The sequence below is a fragment of the Pogona vitticeps genome, chromosome 13, assembly GCF_051106095.1.
Source record: "Pogona vitticeps strain Pit_001003342236 chromosome 13, PviZW2.1, whole genome shotgun sequence".
Lineage (NCBI taxonomy): Eukaryota > Metazoa > Chordata > Lepidosauria > Squamata > Agamidae > Pogona > Pogona vitticeps.
Window position 1 is genome coordinate 12,591,973 of NC_135795.1, and position 19,094 is coordinate 12,611,066.

Below are 19,094 nucleotides of genomic sequence, written 5' to 3' on the forward strand. Positions count from 1 at the left end.
CTAAACTTTAAAACATTAGCCACTCAGATTCCTAGATCTACATGGAGGAAATCTATTAGGTTATCTCACCCACCCACATCTTCAGATAGATGCTAGGTTGGTTCCATCCTAAATCTGAAGAAATTTGCAAAGTTTTGTTAATTCTTTTCCAAATTGAACTGGAATTATCATCCATCACTAATGATATTTCATCTATTTGAAAAGGCAGTAAGCCTGCCTTGTGGTGTTGTGGTTCCCTTCCTGTCTCCAATTCTTCCCCAGAATTCTGCCTTGATGGTGCTAAAGAAGATTGAGAACAGACAGATACCTTCCACCGTATATCAGCCCCACCCCCATATTGATGGAGGCATGTTCCACCATTTTTGGATAACCGGTCGTTCCGCTAGTAAAGTAGAAGCTGATTGGGTCTTGGCTGTTTGTGTTCACGGGCTCGTGCTGGCTGGAGGCGGCCCTTTAAAAGAGAGGAAAAGGAAAGTTAGAGTGGACTATGCAGAGTCCATATCAATGTTTTGCACAGAACTTGGATAGTTACCTTAAAAAGAAAGCAATCAATTACACTTACAGTTCCAAGGACCTTCAAGTAGGTGATGTGATGAGATGGGTTTTTAAGTTAAAATCTTTTAAGGCATATGGGTTTTGTAATTATGAAGTGAGCCAGAGAGGTTCCATTTTGTTTCTTTGTACATAGTATCTGTGCTATGCTGACAAGTTGTTTTCTAGGCGAGCAGAGAGAATGTTATTCTGAAGGCCTGAGAAGGACTCTGTGTGATTAGATAGATGGAAATTGTTGTGACTCTTTGAGAAACCACAGTTAACCCAAATAACATCTGCTGTGTATGAGAAAGAATTTATGTGATGTAACAGGACTGTTTGCCTAGTAACGAACTCTGATTGGATGACATCGTGGGAAGGTGCATTAGGCCCTTGCCAGTTACTCTTGAAAAAGGAACTTTTTACCTATGGACATTGTCTTTTCAAGACCGACCTTTCAGTGATTCGTGACCTACACTTCAGCCATTTGGGACTTACCCTGATGTCTTTAGAGAGAGTTTGGTGGCCTACCTACATGGACTGGTTTCTATGTTTTGCTGGATTACTTTTGGACTTATGGGATTTTTCCTAAGGACTATGCATGGACTATTTTCTATGGACTGTTCTATGGAATATTCTTTATGGACTTCTTTTCTTGGAATACTCCATGTGGACTATGCTCTTGTAATTTAGTAAGGACTATGGGACATGTAATGGATTTTTACTTTTGTTTAGGGATTTTTATTCTATAGTATCACTGAGGACTATAGCCTTTTTATAACCAACTTGGATTATTTTATTTTACTAATGATTTCCTGGACTGGAACTGTTTTAATTCTTTTTAATGTCTTTTTGTATTTTAAATAAGGCTTTTGAATACTGTTATATTTTTCATGTTTTCTTTGCCTCACTACATCTTTGTAACTAAACAGCACAATGCTAGATTATTTGTTTTGGTTTAATTTGGCTTAGTAACATGCTTTTTCTTTAATAAAATAAAGATTATAAAACTCATTTGGTTTCCTGAACAGTACACTTGTCATAGGGTCATCTGAGAGTGCTGCCTCAGCCTAGCTTACTTAGAGTCCTGTCAGTGGTGCAAGTTAAGTCTAAGGACTACAAAGCCCACTTGACCTTTTCACAATAATATCTGAGAGTACCAGGGTGTTCTTATGTGGGCAGACCTGCAAGAAGGAGTGTTGTAGCATGGCTGGCTGAATTTGGACTCTTCAGCTTATTTTAGCATGTGCAAACTCCTGATTGCTCTCTGTCCAAGCTTACACGTGTGTTTTCGAACCCGTGTTCGCTACATGGTGGCAGCGGTGGGAGCATTCCAGAGAAGACAGCGATTTATCGCCCGTCCAAACAAAGGATTTACAGGCCCTGAAGCGCGCAGAGAGAGGAATGCAGGAGAAAGTTCGCCGGGGAATAGCATCGGCCGGCCCAAGGGAAAACTGCAGTGCTCCAGAGAACTGCAGTGCATTGGAATTCAGCTCAGCACCAACCTCAGCTCTTTTCCAGAGCACAGGACAGGTGAGAAGTTCTGAAATAATTCGGGAGGACACTATGGGTTTGCTAGAAGAAGGAGAGCAAGGGATTTTCCAAAGTAATAAAGCAATTGCTGGGACTGAGAGCTTAGAAGCAACAGCAGTTCATGAGGGAGTGGAATACCGGGATGATGAAATAGAGACTCAGCTTAACTCTTCGCTAGGACTTGTGTCAGCAGATCTTGATGCATGTCAGATCTCAAACAACCCCCCTTCTCTTAGCCCAGAGAGAACAGTAGAATCAGATACTGTGAAGTTGGAGGGCATTCCTTGGTCTTCCTGGCAGCTTTGCAGGGAGGCAATGCTCCATAAGGGGGAACTAATTAGGACAGGAGAGAACACATCAAAGCAGACCGAAGAAGATAAAGTACCTTTACCAAAGACGCTGAGTGATGTTACAGGAGGTGATAGTGGAGCAGTTTTGCAGCATGGACTTTCACATTGTTGCAATAGTACAAATGACTCTGTAAACTTGATTAAAGATAGAAAGCTGCATTTGAACTTGTCAGATTGTGAGACTGTTTATAACACAACCAATGAAGGGGGAAGCGCTAACTTTTTGGGATTACAAAGTACTGATGTTTCTCCAGAGACTGAAATCAGATTTGGCCCGGTACCACAGTTAATCTTCTCAGAAAGATCTTTAGAAAGAAAAGCAGAGGTTTGGGACAATACTTATTTTCAACAGCCTATTTTCCAAGGAAGTGGTGAGAATGCTGATACTGTTTCTGAGGCTATGCAGAGTACTCCCGAGGGAACTTTGTTGCAACAGCGACCTCTTGTGACCAAACCTGATAGCACAGCTAATTCAGTGATACATGTGTCCAGGGGTGTGGCATTTCTGGACCAAGGCGTGGAAGGCATTGATCAATTTGGCCCAGGACAGCTATTGGAGCCTGTGTTAGCTAATCCTAAAGTGGAATTAGATTTTAGCCAGTTAAATGAGTTCACGAAGACTGAATCAATTCCTACAATCAATGTTGAGATGTTGGTAGAAATTGTTGCAAATGCTGAATATATTTCTGTGATTGGAATGAAAGGAGGGCATTATCAGATTTTAATTAAAGAGGAACATCGCCCTGATACATCATTTACTTGCCCTCAGGGAATTTACCAACTCAGAAAACTAGCACCTGGAATGGAAAATGCCTATGTTACTTTTCAGAAATTGGTTGATGAATTGTTTGGTGATTTATATTATGTGATTGGCTATGTAGGCAACTTTGTAATTTACAGCCCTGATCCAATTCAAGCAGACCAAAATGCTTTGACATTCTTAGAGAAGCAGAGACATCGAAGCCCAAGATTAATGCAGTGGTATTTCCGATTGCAAAAATATAATTTTGATGTTGAACATCTACTGTTAATTCCCCACTGCTTATCTCGAGTGTTTAGTGCAGATGCAAGGGGAGAAAATGGCTAGAATTGTTAAAGCTCTGATGTTTAATTTTCTTGGTATTTTGTATGACTATGTTCCTGAGCATACATAGAGTGTTTTCACTATTATTACTTCATATCAGTATATTGGATTGTCAAGTTATTATGATGTTAACCCTGGTTTCACTATTTTACTGTTTGATGACTAGAGTATTATCTGAGCATATGCAGAGTGATATATTTGATTAATTATACTAACTTGTTTATTCTTCTGTTTTTCAGACTAGTAGAAGTGTCTAAGGCAAATTTCTCTCATGTATGGTAACTACTGTAATTATAATAATTCTCATGTATCAATTGTTTTGCTATTTTAGAATCATATTTGAAATGTATTACTTTATGCTCATGTTAATATCTTTCTCTATTTTGTTACTGCTTAATTATGACATCTCATCTTATTCAGTTATCAAAATTAAAACTTAAATTGTTTAGGAATTTTGTTAATCTTCAGGGGGCTTGTGATGAGATGGGTTTTTAAGTTAAAATCTTTTAAGGCATATGGGTTTTGTAATTATGAAGTGAGCCAGAGAGGTTCCATTTTGTTTCTTTGTACATAGTATCTGTGCTATGCTGACAAGTTGTTTTCTAGGCGAGCAGAGAGAATGTTATTCTGAAGGCCTGAGAAGGACTCTGTGTGATTAGATAGATGGAAATTGTTGTGACTCTTTGAGAAACCACAGTTAACCCAAATAACATCTGCTGTGTATGAGAAAGAATTCATGTGATGTAACAGGACTGTTTGCCTAGTAACGAACTCTGATTGGATGACATCGTGGGAAGGTGCATTAAGCCCTTGCCAGTTACTCTTGAAAAAGGAACTTTTTACCTATGGACATTGTCTTTCCAAGACCGACCTTTCAGTGATTCGTGACCTACACTTCAGCCATTTGGGACTTACCCTGATGTCTTTAGAGAGAGTTTGGTGGCCTACCTACATGGACTGGTTTCTATGCTTTGCTGGATTACTTTTGGACTTATGGGATTTTTCCTAAGGACTATGCATGGACTATTTTCTATGGACTGTTCTATGGAATATTCTTTATGGACTTCTTTTCTTGGAATACTCCATGTGGACTATGCTCTTGTAATTTAGTAAGGACTATGGGACATGTAATGGATTTTTACTTTTGTTTAGGGATTTTTATTCTATAGTATCACTGAGGACTATAGCCTTTTTATAACCAACTTGGATTATTTTATTTTACTAATGATTTCCTGGACTGGAACTGTTTTAATTCTTTTTAATGTCTTTTTGTATTTTAAATAAGGCTTTTGAATACTGTTATATTTTTCATGTTTTCTTTGCCTCACTACATCTTTGTAACTAAACAGCACAATGCTAGATTATTTGTTTTGGTTTAATTTGGCTTAGTAACATGCTTTTTCTTTAATAAAATAAAGATTATAAAACTCATTTGGTTTCCTGAACAGTACACTTGTCATAGGGTCATCTGAGAGTGCTGCCTCGGCCTAGCTTACTTAGAGTCCTGTCAGTGGTGCAAGTTAAGTCTAAGGACTACAAAGCCCACTTGACCTTTTCACAATAATATCTGAGAGTACCAGGGTGTTCTTATGTGGGCAGACCTGCAAGAAGGAGTGTTGTAGCATGGCTGGCTGAATTTGGACTCTTCAGCTTATTTTAGCATGTGCAAACTCCTGATTGCTCTCTGTCCAAGCTTACACGTGTGTTTTCGAACCCGTGTTCGCTACAGGTGATACTATTATCCTTAAAATATTTTTCCTCTATCTCAAAACTGATTAGATGGCTTCCTTTTCAGTTAATTTTTTTCAAAACATACACATGCTCTAAGCTACTGGCCTGTAGAAGAAAATACTTTCATTTCCTGTCCCTGCTTGGTCGTCACCTCATCATACATGGCAGAGCTCACAGCAGCACGAGCCAGTACTTTAACTCTGTTGTGTTTCTCCTCCACCATTGAGGGAGGCCATCCCCATAACTATGAAAGTAACTAACTTGTCACACTGCAAAAACTATTGTTTAAGTTACAAAAGTAATATACATACTGTAAGGAGTTGTTGTTGTGGAAAGGAATTAACTGCAAGTCACTAGTAATGTTATCATCATCATCCTCTTAGAACTATAGAGCTGGAAGTCCAGGTCTTGTCAAGGAGCCATGCTGGGGAATCGAACTCCCAACCAGATGCCTAAATCATTGAGCTATACAGCAGTTCTGCTGTAACCAATTCTTTCCAAGTACTGGCTTTCTAACAGGGCGGGGAAGCATTGGTCCTCCACATGTTTCATCCAGCAATTCCCATCCCATGCACTCAATATAGTTACTGGTAAGGTAAAGGTAAAGGTTCCCCTTGACAATTTTTGTCCAGTCGTGTTCGACTCTAGGGGGCGGTGCTCATCCCCGTTTCCAAGCCATAGAGCCAGCATTTTGTCCGAAGACAATCTTCCATGGTCACATGGCCAGTGCGACTTAGACACAGAACGCTGTTACCCTCCCACCGAGGTGGTACCTATTTATCTACTTGCATTTGCATGCTTTCGAACCGCTAGGTTGGCAGGAGCTGGGACAAGCGACGGGCGCTCACTCCGTCGCGTGGATTCGATCTTATGACTGCTTGGTCTTCTGACCCTGCAGCACAGGCTTCTGCAGTTTAGCCCGCAGCGCCACCACGTCCCTCGATAGTTACTGGTAGTGGTGGTTAGTTCACATATCTGGAGAGCCAAATGTACATGATTGGGTTCATGTAAAATGAGTAAGTGGGACCTGCAGTTGTTTCTGCAGAGACCTTCTAGTGCTACTGGGGCCAAACGAAGACACTCTGCCGCCTGAGGTGAAGGACAAATGTCTCCCCTTCCATTCTACATATGGATTCACAAATGAATCTTATTTGCATGCTAGTGATGGTAGTCAATGACACTAGAGGGAAATAGGCTCATTTAGGTCCACTGCTCTACCCTTCAACGAAGAGCAATGGCAGGACTCAGGAGGAAGGACCTGTGGGTTGCCGCTTCTACCACTCAGCATCTGAGGTGGCTGCTTTACTTTGCCTAACGGTAGGGCCCTTCCTAAGAGGCAGGAGACAGGATACTCACTCAAGCAGATCATGGAAGTTCAGCCATCCTTCTCTGCTGCAGCCTTCGGAAACCAGCATCTGGCTTTTCAGAGAGGGGCATTCGGAGGCAACAGAATCGACCAGTGGAGCTATGACATCATTTGTAACTATGCATTTGGCCTTAGAAATTTGAAGCCTGTACTGTATGTCTTTGGCTGTCAGTAGGACGGTTGCTGGAATGAAGATAATGCCTAGAAGCAAGAGCAAGAACGCTTTCTTTAAAAAAAAAAAAAGAATGGGAAAAGAAGGAGCATTGGAAAAGATTTTCCTGGCATCTGATACACAGCAGCAGAGTTTAAAAAATAATAGTAACAACAGCAACAACGATGACATATTACACTGATATTGAACTGAGACTTTTGGTTAAACTTGTAGCTGTTATGGAATAACCATCAAAGACTGCATCCTGTATTTTCTCATCATCATAATCATAACATTGATTTACAGTTAGCCCATTAGGGGATTAAAGAAGCTATAGTCTAAAAATGACCTTTCCCAGCTCTGCATAACAATCTCGTCGGTGCCTCTCCCAGCAATTAAAATATACACACAATGCATTCAATGGCTAATAGTAAGTTGCCCTTCTGTGATAGCCCAGATCTCTTAGCTAGCTCAGGCACTGATCACACTGGTTGACTGTAGGGCCAGCGAAGATTCATGGCATCAGTTGAATGTCACTCACCTGTTCTTATGCATCCCACGGTGATCAGCCACCACTCAGGCACCCTGGGGAGGATCAGTAGGACTCTGTCTCCCTTGCTCAGTTTGCAATGGTCCAAGAGCACATTCGCTGCTTTCCTGGATAAAAACCCCAGCTCCTCAAAAGTCCATTTCACTTCTTCGCCTTTACCATCGATCCACCAGAGGGCTGGGTTGGGAGGTCTTTTCCCATCCTGCCACACATAAAACAATGGCCAGAATCCTCCTGTTTATGATGTAAGTCTTGGTGTGAAATTGCTGCTCACGAAGAAGGTGCTGGGTTGCATCCTTGAGCACATGTACAGGAACACAACCAGCACCTCTTTAAGAAGCAGTGATTTGCTGCCGAGACTTGGCACAATTTCCTTTACACATGCATAAGGCAGCAACAGCATTCCGTTACTATTTAATTTAATTTATAGAGAGCTAGCCATGTTCCTCTGTGGTCAGTGGCAGCACAACAATGCATCTGAGGACGCTCATGCCAAATACGACTTGTCAGTCTTTAAGGTGTCACCAAACTCTAAAGTTTATAAGTCATGCCTTCATCCTAAAAAGTATCATAAAACAGATGCTCAATAATGGCATTTGAGCATGCTAGGCTTCCAAACCTGTCTTCAATGACAAGGTTTTACTCTAGAACACACAGAACCTGGAAAGGTACTTTTCAGAATAATGAATTCAATGATATGGGGAAGTCACCCTTACCTGAGTGTTGTGGTAGGATTATCCTCTTAGAACTGGAGCATCAGCCTACCACACCACTCAAGTAGGGATGGCTTCAGCCTACCCTTATATTCATTCTTCCAAAATTGAGTTTCAAAAGTTCTGGGAGTAACAAGCAGCTATCTATGTATGGATTCTATAACTCCATATCTTCTACCATATCTGTCTGTTAACTCTTACAGATAAGCTCAATACATTATTCCGCCTGTTAAAACTATAGCTTCTTGAAGCATGAACTTTTAACAAGATTCTAATGAGGAATCCAACAAGAGGAAAGAGCTAAAAATTAAGTAAAGCAAACAAAGACACTGAAAGAACAGGAAAGATGCCAGCAGAAACTGTCAAAAATACTGTATGGCCAAACAAAAGCGTCACTCCATTCAGGCTTATGTCATCCTGGCACAGGAGCCACGCTTAAAGAAGAAAACCTAGATATCTCCCCTCATCATTGCACTCTTCACAATTAAGGTGTGAACAAGAGGATTTCCGACTTGTGTGTGGGCCACACATGTGAGAATCTTGGATCCTGCTCTTGTGTAACACCTACCTGCAAGGAGAACTATTCTTTTCAGAGTGACAGCTAGAATAATTAAAAACATGGTAACAGAGACAGAGGGGCTCCCCTCTACATGTGCTCATTCTGTGTATTCTTGAAGGATTTCATGGCCAGGATCTAATGGTGGTTGTAGGTTTTTCATGCTGTTTGGCTGTGTTCTTGAGGTTTTTCTTCCTAATGTTTCACCAGTCTCTGTGGTTGGCATCTTCAGCTTTTTGTCCTTTTCAGGAGATTGGGTGATTATGGTGATCAGGGTGTTTTTTGTTATGGGTGTATTGTTGTGATAAGGGAGGGGGGAGATCTCCCAATCACCCAATCTCCCGAAAAGGACCTCCTTATCACAACAATACACCCTTAACAAAAAACACCCTGATCACCATAATCATCCAATCTCCTGGAAAGCTCAAAAACCTGATCCCATAGCTACAAATACTCACTCAACTATCCCACACACTACACCAGAACACAGGCAGAGTTCAAACTCCTGTCCTCTGAAGATGCCTAGATTAGTGGTGGTCTCCCATCCAAATCCTAACCAAGACTAGCACTGCTTAGCTTCCAAGACAAGATGGCAATTTGTGTGTTCAGGGTATTATAAGAGCACAATGGTCAATATTCTTCTGCCTTTGCTTGTACAATGGCACACTATTAAAAGGAAATTATTCTGTTCAAGAGGTAACAATGTCATACCTTTTCCTTTTGACTCCACTGATCCAGAATATCCCTTGCAAAATTAAAATGCTCCGGTGGGTTTTTGCATATGGCTTCAAAGTCCAAGAAATCCAGATTCAGCGCTGATTCAGTGCTGGCCTGCCTCTGGACTCTATAAGGCCATCTAGGGGCATTAGCCAACTTTAAAATGGGAAGTCTAGAGAGAAGCTTCATTGCGCTTGCCATGAATTATTTCACCTTCAGGAACAAAAACAGCAACAATAAAACTGTAACTCCAAATTCTGATGAACAGCAGGCTGATATGATTGTCTATTTATGGACGGTTGAAACTCCAGTGGAAATTGGAGTTCATTCCATATGCACAATATTTCTTGAAGGTAGAAATGCACACTCTAGAGCAGTGGTTCTTAATGTGGGCGATAATGCCCCCCAGGGGGCGATTTCATTTTTCAGGGGAGCAGTAGAACAAAAAGGGGCGGCGTGGGGGCGCTGGAGCAGAAGGAGGGCGGTAGGGGGGCGCTGGAGCAAGCCAAACCTGTGAAGATGGCTGCAGCCTTTTTACAATGTGCATGAATATATATTTTCCTCCAATCTTAATTTAGTTTCAGAGTTTTTGTCTTGAAATTTTTAGTTCCTGCATTGTGGTTTGTTTTTATGCCCTTTTTATATTTCTTTTTGAGGCTTAAAATTCGCTTGCAACTAAATCATTAAATGTTACTTTTTGGGGGCATTTCATTTTCTTGGAATTGAATTTTGTTTTCAGGAGTCATTGGATTTAAGTGTCTTAAACAAACAAACAAACAAACAAACAAACAAACAAACAAACAAACAAACAAACAAACAAACAAACAAACAAACAAACAAACAAACAAGATATCACCGCGGGGAGGGGGGCGATGATAACTTCCTCAATGGCTCAAGGGGGCGTTTCTTTCAAAAAGGTTAAGAACCACTGCTCTAGAGTAACACTGAAGGGCTCAATATGGGGAAATGGGTAAAGATGGTGAGGAACCTGAAATACTCCCCCCCCCAATCCATGACAGGTACAGATGGAAGGCTTTTTTAAAAAGTTGAATGACTAATTATTCATACTAAATGGAATGAATGGACCAAAGTTAGGCTGCGACTACATGGCCGAATACCATGGGATTTGCTCCACTTATAAAATGGGGGAATTCAAAGTATTTTTTACTGACCGCATGACACAGAGGCTGAGTTGAATCGCTCCCGCTCCTTTGCTCCCAAAGTGGCTTTTTCTTTTGCCACTCAGAGCATCTTCTTTTTGAAGCCAGAACGGCTTTTCCCACGTGGTTACTTGTGATACATTCATAGAAGCAGAGAATGGTGAAGTTGGAAGGGGCCGATAAGGCCATCAAGTCCAACCTTCCTGCTCGATCCAGAAATGCAAACATTTTTGTAAAGACGTGTGTGTGTCTGTAGGTGATGTTTTGGTGATCCCTAGACAGTTGGGATGTGATGTTCAGGACTAGTGGAACATGATTGTGCATTCTTCCCTCTCCCCTGATCACCCTCCATGTTTTTTTTAGTTTTTTAAAAAAATCTTACATATACAGTATTAGATTAGTATTAGATCGCCCTGTCGACTTATCACGGTGTCCTTGCTTTTATTTCCTGTATTTACACTCCCATAAAAGGATCAGCAGAAGCAGAAGCAGAGGAAGGAAAGGAAGAAGGGTAGGCTGTGGGCTGGAATGCAAATCACATTGCATCCTATATGAATGTTGAACGCCCAAAATCAAGCCCGTAGCCCTGTGAGAGCGCTGGCCGTGATCACGAATGTAATACTTGCTACGAATCAAAGTACAGTGTAGGCGCACTCTGAGTCACGGTAAGTCAATCATGCTAACTTAAGCCCCGAGGATTTCAGCATAATGAAAGCAGTAGTATGTGTGAACTGCAGAGATTCAGTATGAAGAACATACGCAGGCAGGCACTGTAAATCAGGCTGCGCATTATCTTACAAACTAAATTGGCCCCATTTGGATGCTTTTACAAGGGGTCCTGAATGAAAAGAAATGGACGGACTTGATTCCAGGGCAAAGGAAAGGATCTAGAGCACTTCTTCTTAATTTTGGATTCGAAAAGTGGGAGGCGTCTTATACATGGAAAAATACTGTATATATAAATCCTAATTTTTCCATGTATAAGACGCCTCCCACCTTTGAATCCAAAATTAAGAAATCTAAGTGGGGCTTAGCAAGGGTGGAGGGAAAGGGATCAAAGTGCTGCAGGATCGCTTTGATCCCTGTTTTCCCCTCCACTTGTTTTTGTTATCCCCTCAGCTTACTCCTGTGTATAAGACGACCCTCAATTTTTAGTCTAAAGATTTTAGACAAAATATAGTCTTATACACAGAAAATACGGTATTTAAAAGGAGGGATAAAAAGCCAGGCCATGTGTGTTCAGCAATGTGATGTGACTGGGCAGGAAGCTGTCTCTGCCTATTGAGAGATCTAACATGAAATTTAAAGCACAAACTTTACCACTACTCTTCAGTCACTACTGTGCTTGCAGGGAAGATTGTTTGAGTTCACTCAACTTATGCATCAAACTGTCTCCCAGAGGTCTTCATCATTCTTTTGCCAGATTTAGCAGTGTGAGTAGGAGCCGGAGTGAAACATAATGTAGTTATGTTACAGCAGTCACCTTTTATTAAGGTGTCTGTCAGTAGTTTTTTCTACTTCTCCTCTACTTCTCCCTTTGACTTTCTAATTCATTTCAATAGTAAATCCGTTTATTTTATGTGAGTCTTTGTATGTGAAACGTAGTTTAATTGCGTGTGACTGAAGCTTATTCATCTGAATTCTGCCAGGAAGTGCATTTAGTTTATTTATACAACACACATGATCATATTGCACATGCAATTCATATTGCACAACAAGCATTATTATTTTAAATGTTTATTGTCTCTTTTATTTGCATTTGTGTGAACAATGAGCTACGCTTAATTTACAATCTTTTATCATTCTTCTTTATTTCAACTTATAAATATCATATCAATCCATTAAAATATGGCATCCCCTGTTGACTTAGGAAGACCATATGAACTCTGTGGGACAAACACTTCAGCAGAGCCGCAACTACACTGGATTGAATTTATAGCCTGTATTACATTTGAAATTGCAGTAAGGACTCACAAAAGGCTGCGGATTGATTCAGAAATTCACTCATTGATACTGGATGTGATGTGATCTGCATTCCAGCTCATAGCTTGCTTGGCTGGCTGGCTGGCTGGCTTGCTTGCTTGCTTGCTTCCTTCCTTCCTTCCTCTGGTCCCACCTCTGCCAATTTGACAGGGGCATATATACAATAAATAATGATAACGATCACCCAGTGATAAGCTGATAGAAGGATCGAGTGCAAATCTCATATACAGTATGTAAGAAATGTTTATTTTTATTTTTAAAGTCAGAGGACAATAGGGGGAGCAGGAAGAATAAGGGATTCCCTTGGTCCTGAACATCACACCTACGTCACTGAAACATCACCTCCTGTCTCTACATGAATGTATCACAACTAACTACATGGGAAAAAGCCTGTTCAAATCATTCTGGCCTGAAAAAGTAGAAGTGTCCAGTGACAAAGGGGGGAAAAACGCTGCTTTGCAAGCAAAAAGGGCCAGACCAATTTGAATCAGCTTTTGTGTCATGCAGTCAGTAAAAATAATTTGAATTCACCCATTTTTTAAGCAGAGCAAATCCCACGCTGTTTCACCATGCAGTCCAGGCTAAGTTATCCACTAAACTCAGTCATGCTTATAATTGCTCTAAAACAACAGAATATAGACATGGCTAGTATCTTAAAATCACATAGAAAATTAGCCACAGTAAAAAAAAAAATCAATCCCATTGCCTTTATGACTACTTAAGTTGCCATGATGACCTATATCGTTGTGTTAGAATAGATTGCTGTATCATATCTCATCATTAAGACATACATCTAAATCATTGGGTCTTCTATGCCTGTTCAAAGACTAGAACCTGTGTGTATTGCTAATTGACACTGCTGACAAGGAATACAGAATATCTCTACCTGTAAACACATGCAGATAGTCAGAAGGTCTGGCGCTCTGGCTTGCAGCTTCAAAAGGAAATCTCTTTGAATGAAAGTGAGTAGGATGTTCTCCATCAGAAACGTAACTTAAAAATTAACTTATAGCACCATCAGAAAACAAAACGTTGAAATATGACTATGCTTTTATAAAATCGGTTCGCAATGGTGCGTTAATCTTCTACTTGGTCAAGTGAAAACGTTCCTGTTAGGTTAGTTAATGATAAAAATGCAGGGTTAAACCTTTCGCCTCTGTTTCGGAACTCATCGTAAGTTGTGTTGGGATCTCCATTGGACTTTTTTTTTGCCTTCTGTGTATCTCTGTGGGTGGGTCACCTTTTGCCCAATGGTCTTGCAAGACGAGAGGAAGAAATGCTGTTTCATGGCATCAGGAGTTTATCCCTCTTTGACATCTGTCCGATTTGCTTCACAGAGCACAAGGCATGATCCCGAAACAGGTCATAGAAGTGCAGAGGCCCTTCTGTCCTGTGGCCTTTGGAGTCTATTTTTGACCCTTTTTGCTGGTTACAGACCCCCCCCCCCCCGTAACTCTTTGGCTATGAGCACTAGAAGGCAGCCTGAATGTACTACGGACAGCAGGGACTCTTTGCTTTGCATTTTGCTTTGGTCTTGCGGACCTCAGAATTAGGTATCATGGACCAGAAGCAGTTTTGTTCGTGGAATAAAGAAAATGCCTAGAAACAAAAATCCAGCATGATTTGTAATAATTAAAAAAGGAAAATAAAGAGAATCCTTTGAGTCCGATCTTCGGCATAGAATGACTTGGAGTGATTCAGCCCATATTATTTATAATTATTATTTATTACTTTAATTTCTGTGTGTATTCTGATATGAAGATTTTGTAAGTAAAAGAAATACATTTTTTTTTTCTTTTTCCAAACCAAGAGTCTCTGGCTATTTATATTGAGACTGTATGGCAGCTGAAGTAAATTGAGGCAAATCTGACTAAAAACGTAACTGTACCATAAGGGATGGTGTATCTGAGGGAGACTTGTAAATTAATATACTACAAATCTGCTCTGTGGGTCTCTGGATTTTTCTCCACTGTGTAGCTGGAAATTTGTTTGTCATTTTAAACTAGCAATTTTAACACATATTCTGCCCAGTAATAATAGGATTATACTTTGGGGATGATCAATTGATTTATACGAGCTGGTATAGCTCAGTAATGTTGGAGCACGTGGCTACAGAGCCAGGGTATAGGTGTTTGAATCCTCACTCTGCCAGTTAAGAGAGGGCCAAGCCAAGATCAGCCAGAGTGTGTGTGGCTGATGGGTTTTACATGGTGTGCCACCTGAGTGGCCTTAGGCAAGCTGCAGTGTCCCAGAGCATCACCAGGAGAAGGGTGCGCTGGTAAAGCACTTCTAAGCACCTAGAGAACCATGGCAGGATCATTCTAAAATGGGATTGACTTGATGTCACACAACTAATTATTATTAATACTTCAATCCCTATTTATACACTGCGGATCCTTATGTAACTAAAACAACCCAACCCTTTCAGAAAAATGTCTGGAAGCTCCCCAGGTTTTCCAGAAGCCAGCAGAAACGCACAAACAAAATCCCGCCCACACATACATAAGCAAACTATTTTTGGGAATTTTCCTGTTCTGGTCTGGAAACCAGAACAGGAGAGCACCACTCCCCCCCTCACCCAGCATTTTGCAATAACGTTGTGCTCCTTCTGTTGGTTAAACAATAAAGGTTGAACTGCATTGGCATAAAATGTACTGAGTGTGAGATGTCAACCCAGTGCTGGACCAAAAGGGCCATGGGCCTGGCCTCACTTGCCCTCCTCTCTGCCGAAACACCCAGTCTTGCTTGGTTATTGATTATAAACTAGTTATATTTGTTGAAACCAGGAGCTAGTCTCCTGGAATAGCGAGTCAAAGCTTTAACGCCAATAACCGTGACAGTTGAGAGAGACAGTTCAAATGGTTGCTGTTTTGTTTAGCTAAATAAAAGACGTGACAGAAGTCATGCCTCCAAATGTAGGCAAGAACAACCGTGTCATGCAGAGAAAGACCAGGACTTTTACAACATTGGTTACCCAAGGGAATGGGAGGATAAATGGGTGATTCATGGTACAAGGAAATGGGAGGAGAAATCGAGAAATGGGTGGTTCGTGACCTATTGGCAGAAGCTGTGTCTGTTGGTGGAATGAGCGACCCCTGCTGTGTCTGTTTGCTTCTCCAATCTAGATCGGAAAGCGAGATAACTCGCCCTGCGGGAAGGAAAGCTGGCCAGCCTTATTCCTTCATAGAGACTCTGTGAGGGAATGAAATACATCTACATATATATGTGTTTCATCTTTCCAAACTGTATTCTGTATGATCTGATCAAAGGTGTGTTCTTCTTGTGTGTGCTTTTGTGGACATGGTCCCTTCATATTGGTTATAAACTTGGTTATTGGTTATAAACTTAGTTATTGGTTATAAACTTGGTTATTGATTATAAACTTGGTTATTGGTTATAAACCTGGTTATAAACTGGTAGAAAGACAAACTGGCAGGAGAATGCCTCCAACCCAACCAGCCCTCCTTCAGATGAAGTTGCCACCTTGTCATTATATCATTTTCAGAGCTTGCAAACATGATTTATCTGGGGCTACAATTCCCAGAAGCCATGCTGTGTGCAGGATTCTGGAAGCCACAGTCCAAAAAAGCAATATTTCCAAGCTCTGATCAGGCACTCAGGACAAGATTGTATTATTTTTGTTCTTATTGTTAAGGTTACTGGAATATCCTCATGTCTAACATTCAGGACAGATGGTTGTTTCATTTGTTCTTTCTCTCCTCATCGCACACTCCGTAATTGGGACTCTTCAGCCGCTGTGAAACCTTAGCTGACTTTACTGAACTCTACTTTATTGCCAAAGGATAATGAATAATTTTATTTGACTGTGGTGGATTCAGTTGGGCTACAAGCCTAGTTAAGAAGCAGACCATTGACTGAAATCCTGCTCATGCAGCTGACCTTACTCTTTGCATCTGTGGAACTCCTGAAGGAGATGACTCACCAAATCTCCACTGACTCAATCAGCCTACTCTATTGTAACTTACTACATTGAGCAACAGGATTTCAGCCACTGAATCTCAGCAGGTATTTGTCACATCATGGCTGAAATCTGCAACACCAGTTTTTCATAAATTAAAAATTTCTAATACCTCCCACCGCCTTGAAGGTCCCAAAGCGCCACTGGAGTTCCCTTTTTGGGCCCTCAATCATGGGGCATAGAAAAAATTTAATTTACGAAGAAAGGATGTGGCTGGTCATATCATCAGCCTTATAAGGTGTAATGCTGAGCAACAGGATTTCAGCCACAATGTCACAATTATAGGCTGACATTCAATGTTCTGTAATGCATCATTTCATTATTTTATGAAACCTGTCTACAGAATACCATGGACTCTGATGACCAAAGAGGCAGAAGTGGATTAGGGCAGAACAGTGATCAGCAATCAATGCCCAAGAATTGTAATGGGGTAGACAATTGTCACTGAACAGGTTGGGGCAAATTGCCCAGTTCTTCCGAGGTACTCTTGAAGCTATGAAGCATTAGCAAGAGGTATGGATTGTGCAGGATGATAAAATATAATCATGCAACAGACCCTGCTTATTCTCAGGCTATTGTCCTGCAATGTCTCTGAAGAAGTGCACTGAGTGAGCTACTTCTTATTTGCTGCTTTGCTTTCAATGCAATGCAATAGGACGTGGTGGTGCTGCGGGTTAAACCGCAGAAGCCTCTGTGCTGCAAGGTTGGAAGCCCAGCAGTCGTAAGATCAAATCCACACGACGGAGTGAACTCCCGTCACTTGTCCCAGCTCCTGCCCACCTAGCAGTTCAGAAGCATGTAAAATGCTAGAAGATAAATAGGTACCACCTCGGTGGGAAGGTAATGGTGTTCCATGTCTAATCGCGCTGGCCACGTGACCACAGAAGATTGTCTTTGGACAAACACTGGCTGTATGGCTTGGAGACGGAGATGAGCACCGCCCCCCTAGAGTCGGACACAACTGGACAGATTGTCAAGGGGAACCTTTAACTTTTTCAATGCAATCTTGTTCCACTCTGGAGATCCCAATGTCACTGACATGTATTGTCAAAGGAAAACTACTTATAAAAATGGCATTGCTCCAAACGTTGCCTTTCTCAGCCACAGTGTGACATTCTGAACAAGCCAAAGTGCATGAAGCCACCTGCTGTGTGCTGCTGCTGCGCTAGTCGATACAGCAGAACGATCACAAGTTTGACTTCTAGTTTTTTGTAACCCCTCCTGTCTTTGGGGCTCAGTGTACAGTGGGGTCTTGACTTGAGAACTTAATCCATATTGGAAGGCGGTTCTCAAGTAAAAAGTTCTCAGGTCAAATCTGCATTTCCCATAGGAATGCATTGAGAACCATTTGATCCGTATCTGCTCTTTTACGTCCATAGAAACTAATGGGAAGCTGCTATTCTGCCTTCGACCACTAGAGGGGGATATTTTGTTTCTTTTTTTTCTTAGGTCAAGAAAGGTTCAGGGAAGGGCAGGGAAAATACAGTCCAGGCAGGACAGTACCAGGCAGTCTGAAGACTGTCTCCCAATCCACTCTCTAAACGCTGGGAGGAGTGAGGAAGCAGACAGGCACCCTTTTCACTGGCCAACAGTTAACTGAAAGTTCACATTTTGCACTTTCCCTGCCTCCCACGTGGGTTTTTTTCAGTTCTTAACTCAAATCTAAGTACTTAAGTCAAGTCAATATTTTCCTATGAGAGCGGTTCTTAAGTCAAAATGTTCTTAACTCAAGCAGTTCTTAAGTCAAGACCCCACTGTAGTCAGGAAGGCCTCAGCTATTCGTGGGTAAAAAAAACTGGTTTTGATTCAGGTTTAGCATCTTTGACATTGATTTTAGAAGTCCCAGCTACACAACACACAGGGAAGCACAGATTGTTTTGCCTAGGAAGTATGGATTTCGTAGGGAAGTAAGGTATTTTCATTGGCCACGCGAGGCTTGTTTATGTTAAATCGCTTATGAAATCAATTTATTTTGAATTGTTTTTGTATATATGAATGCCTCTGTCAGTGTAAATTGTGTCTGTGGAGTTTGTCAAGTAAGGATGCCATTCACTGGTGCACCCTGCCTAGATCCTTGGGGGCTGCCTTTCTGCTATACGAATGTATCTCTGCCTCCTTTATTCACTTTGTTGAACCACACTGCTTTTAACTGTAAAGCTGAACTCCAAAAGAGAGATGTCATGTCGTCCAAAGAAAGGGAGAAAGTTTGGAAGCAAACAGAGGTCCTGCTCTGCAGAAATCCTTGGGGGATCCCTGTCTTGCACTACAAAAGAATCTCTACTCACTTTGGTAAACTTCTCCATTTAATGGGAAATATGAACGTGATATATACGGCCAACCCTGGCTGCCAAGGCTTAAGTTACCTCTCTTTCTTCACCACGTGTGTAAGAATCTGTCTTTGTGTGTGTGTGTTTTCTCAAGAGGAGGAGTACACTGACCCAATAACCATGGGACCTTGAACTGACTTCAAAACCAATCCATCTCCCAATTCATTTTCATACTGCAACCGTACCCTAAGTTAGGGGGGGAACCCACCAATACTACTGATCTTACCTTTGCACCCCTTTAGCTCACTGTTCTGCGCAACCAGCCACAATGCCCGCCATTAAGTCTGGTCCCACCTTTTAATGCTAGCTGGTGGGCAACTTAACTGAGAAAGTGCCGGCGGTGCTCTTTTGTACCCTGGATGC

At 41.4% G+C, this 19,094-nt stretch overlaps 1 protein-coding gene and 1 long non-coding RNA gene across 2 annotated transcripts in view; one reads left to right on the forward strand and one right to left on the reverse strand.

The window, feature by feature from the left end:
- LOC110082224 (acyl-coenzyme A synthetase ACSM3, mitochondrial) overlaps nucleotides 1-17,597 on the reverse strand; it is a 36,570-nt gene extending 18,973 nt beyond the window's left edge. Inside the window, exons 1-5 of the mRNA XM_020799607.3 lie at nucleotides 13,312-17,597; nucleotides 9,277-9,495; nucleotides 7,288-7,498; nucleotides 6,586-6,796; nucleotides 308-451 (exon numbers count right to left, since the gene is read on the reverse strand). Of these exons, the coding sequence (XP_020655266.3) occupies nucleotides 308-451; nucleotides 6,586-6,796; nucleotides 7,288-7,498; nucleotides 9,277-9,483 (773 nt within the window). The 5' untranslated portion in view covers nucleotides 9,484-9,495; nucleotides 13,312-17,597. The remainder of the gene's footprint in view (nucleotides 1-307; nucleotides 452-6,585; nucleotides 6,797-7,287; nucleotides 7,499-9,276; nucleotides 9,496-13,311) is intronic.
- Nucleotides 451-5,471, forward strand: LOC144584663 (uncharacterized). Its single transcript, XR_013539060.1, has 2 exons — nucleotides 451-584; nucleotides 5,228-5,471. It is a non-coding gene; the product is annotated as an uncharacterized LOC144584663 (long non-coding RNA).
- Nucleotides 17,598-19,094: the final 1,497 nt, after the last annotated feature.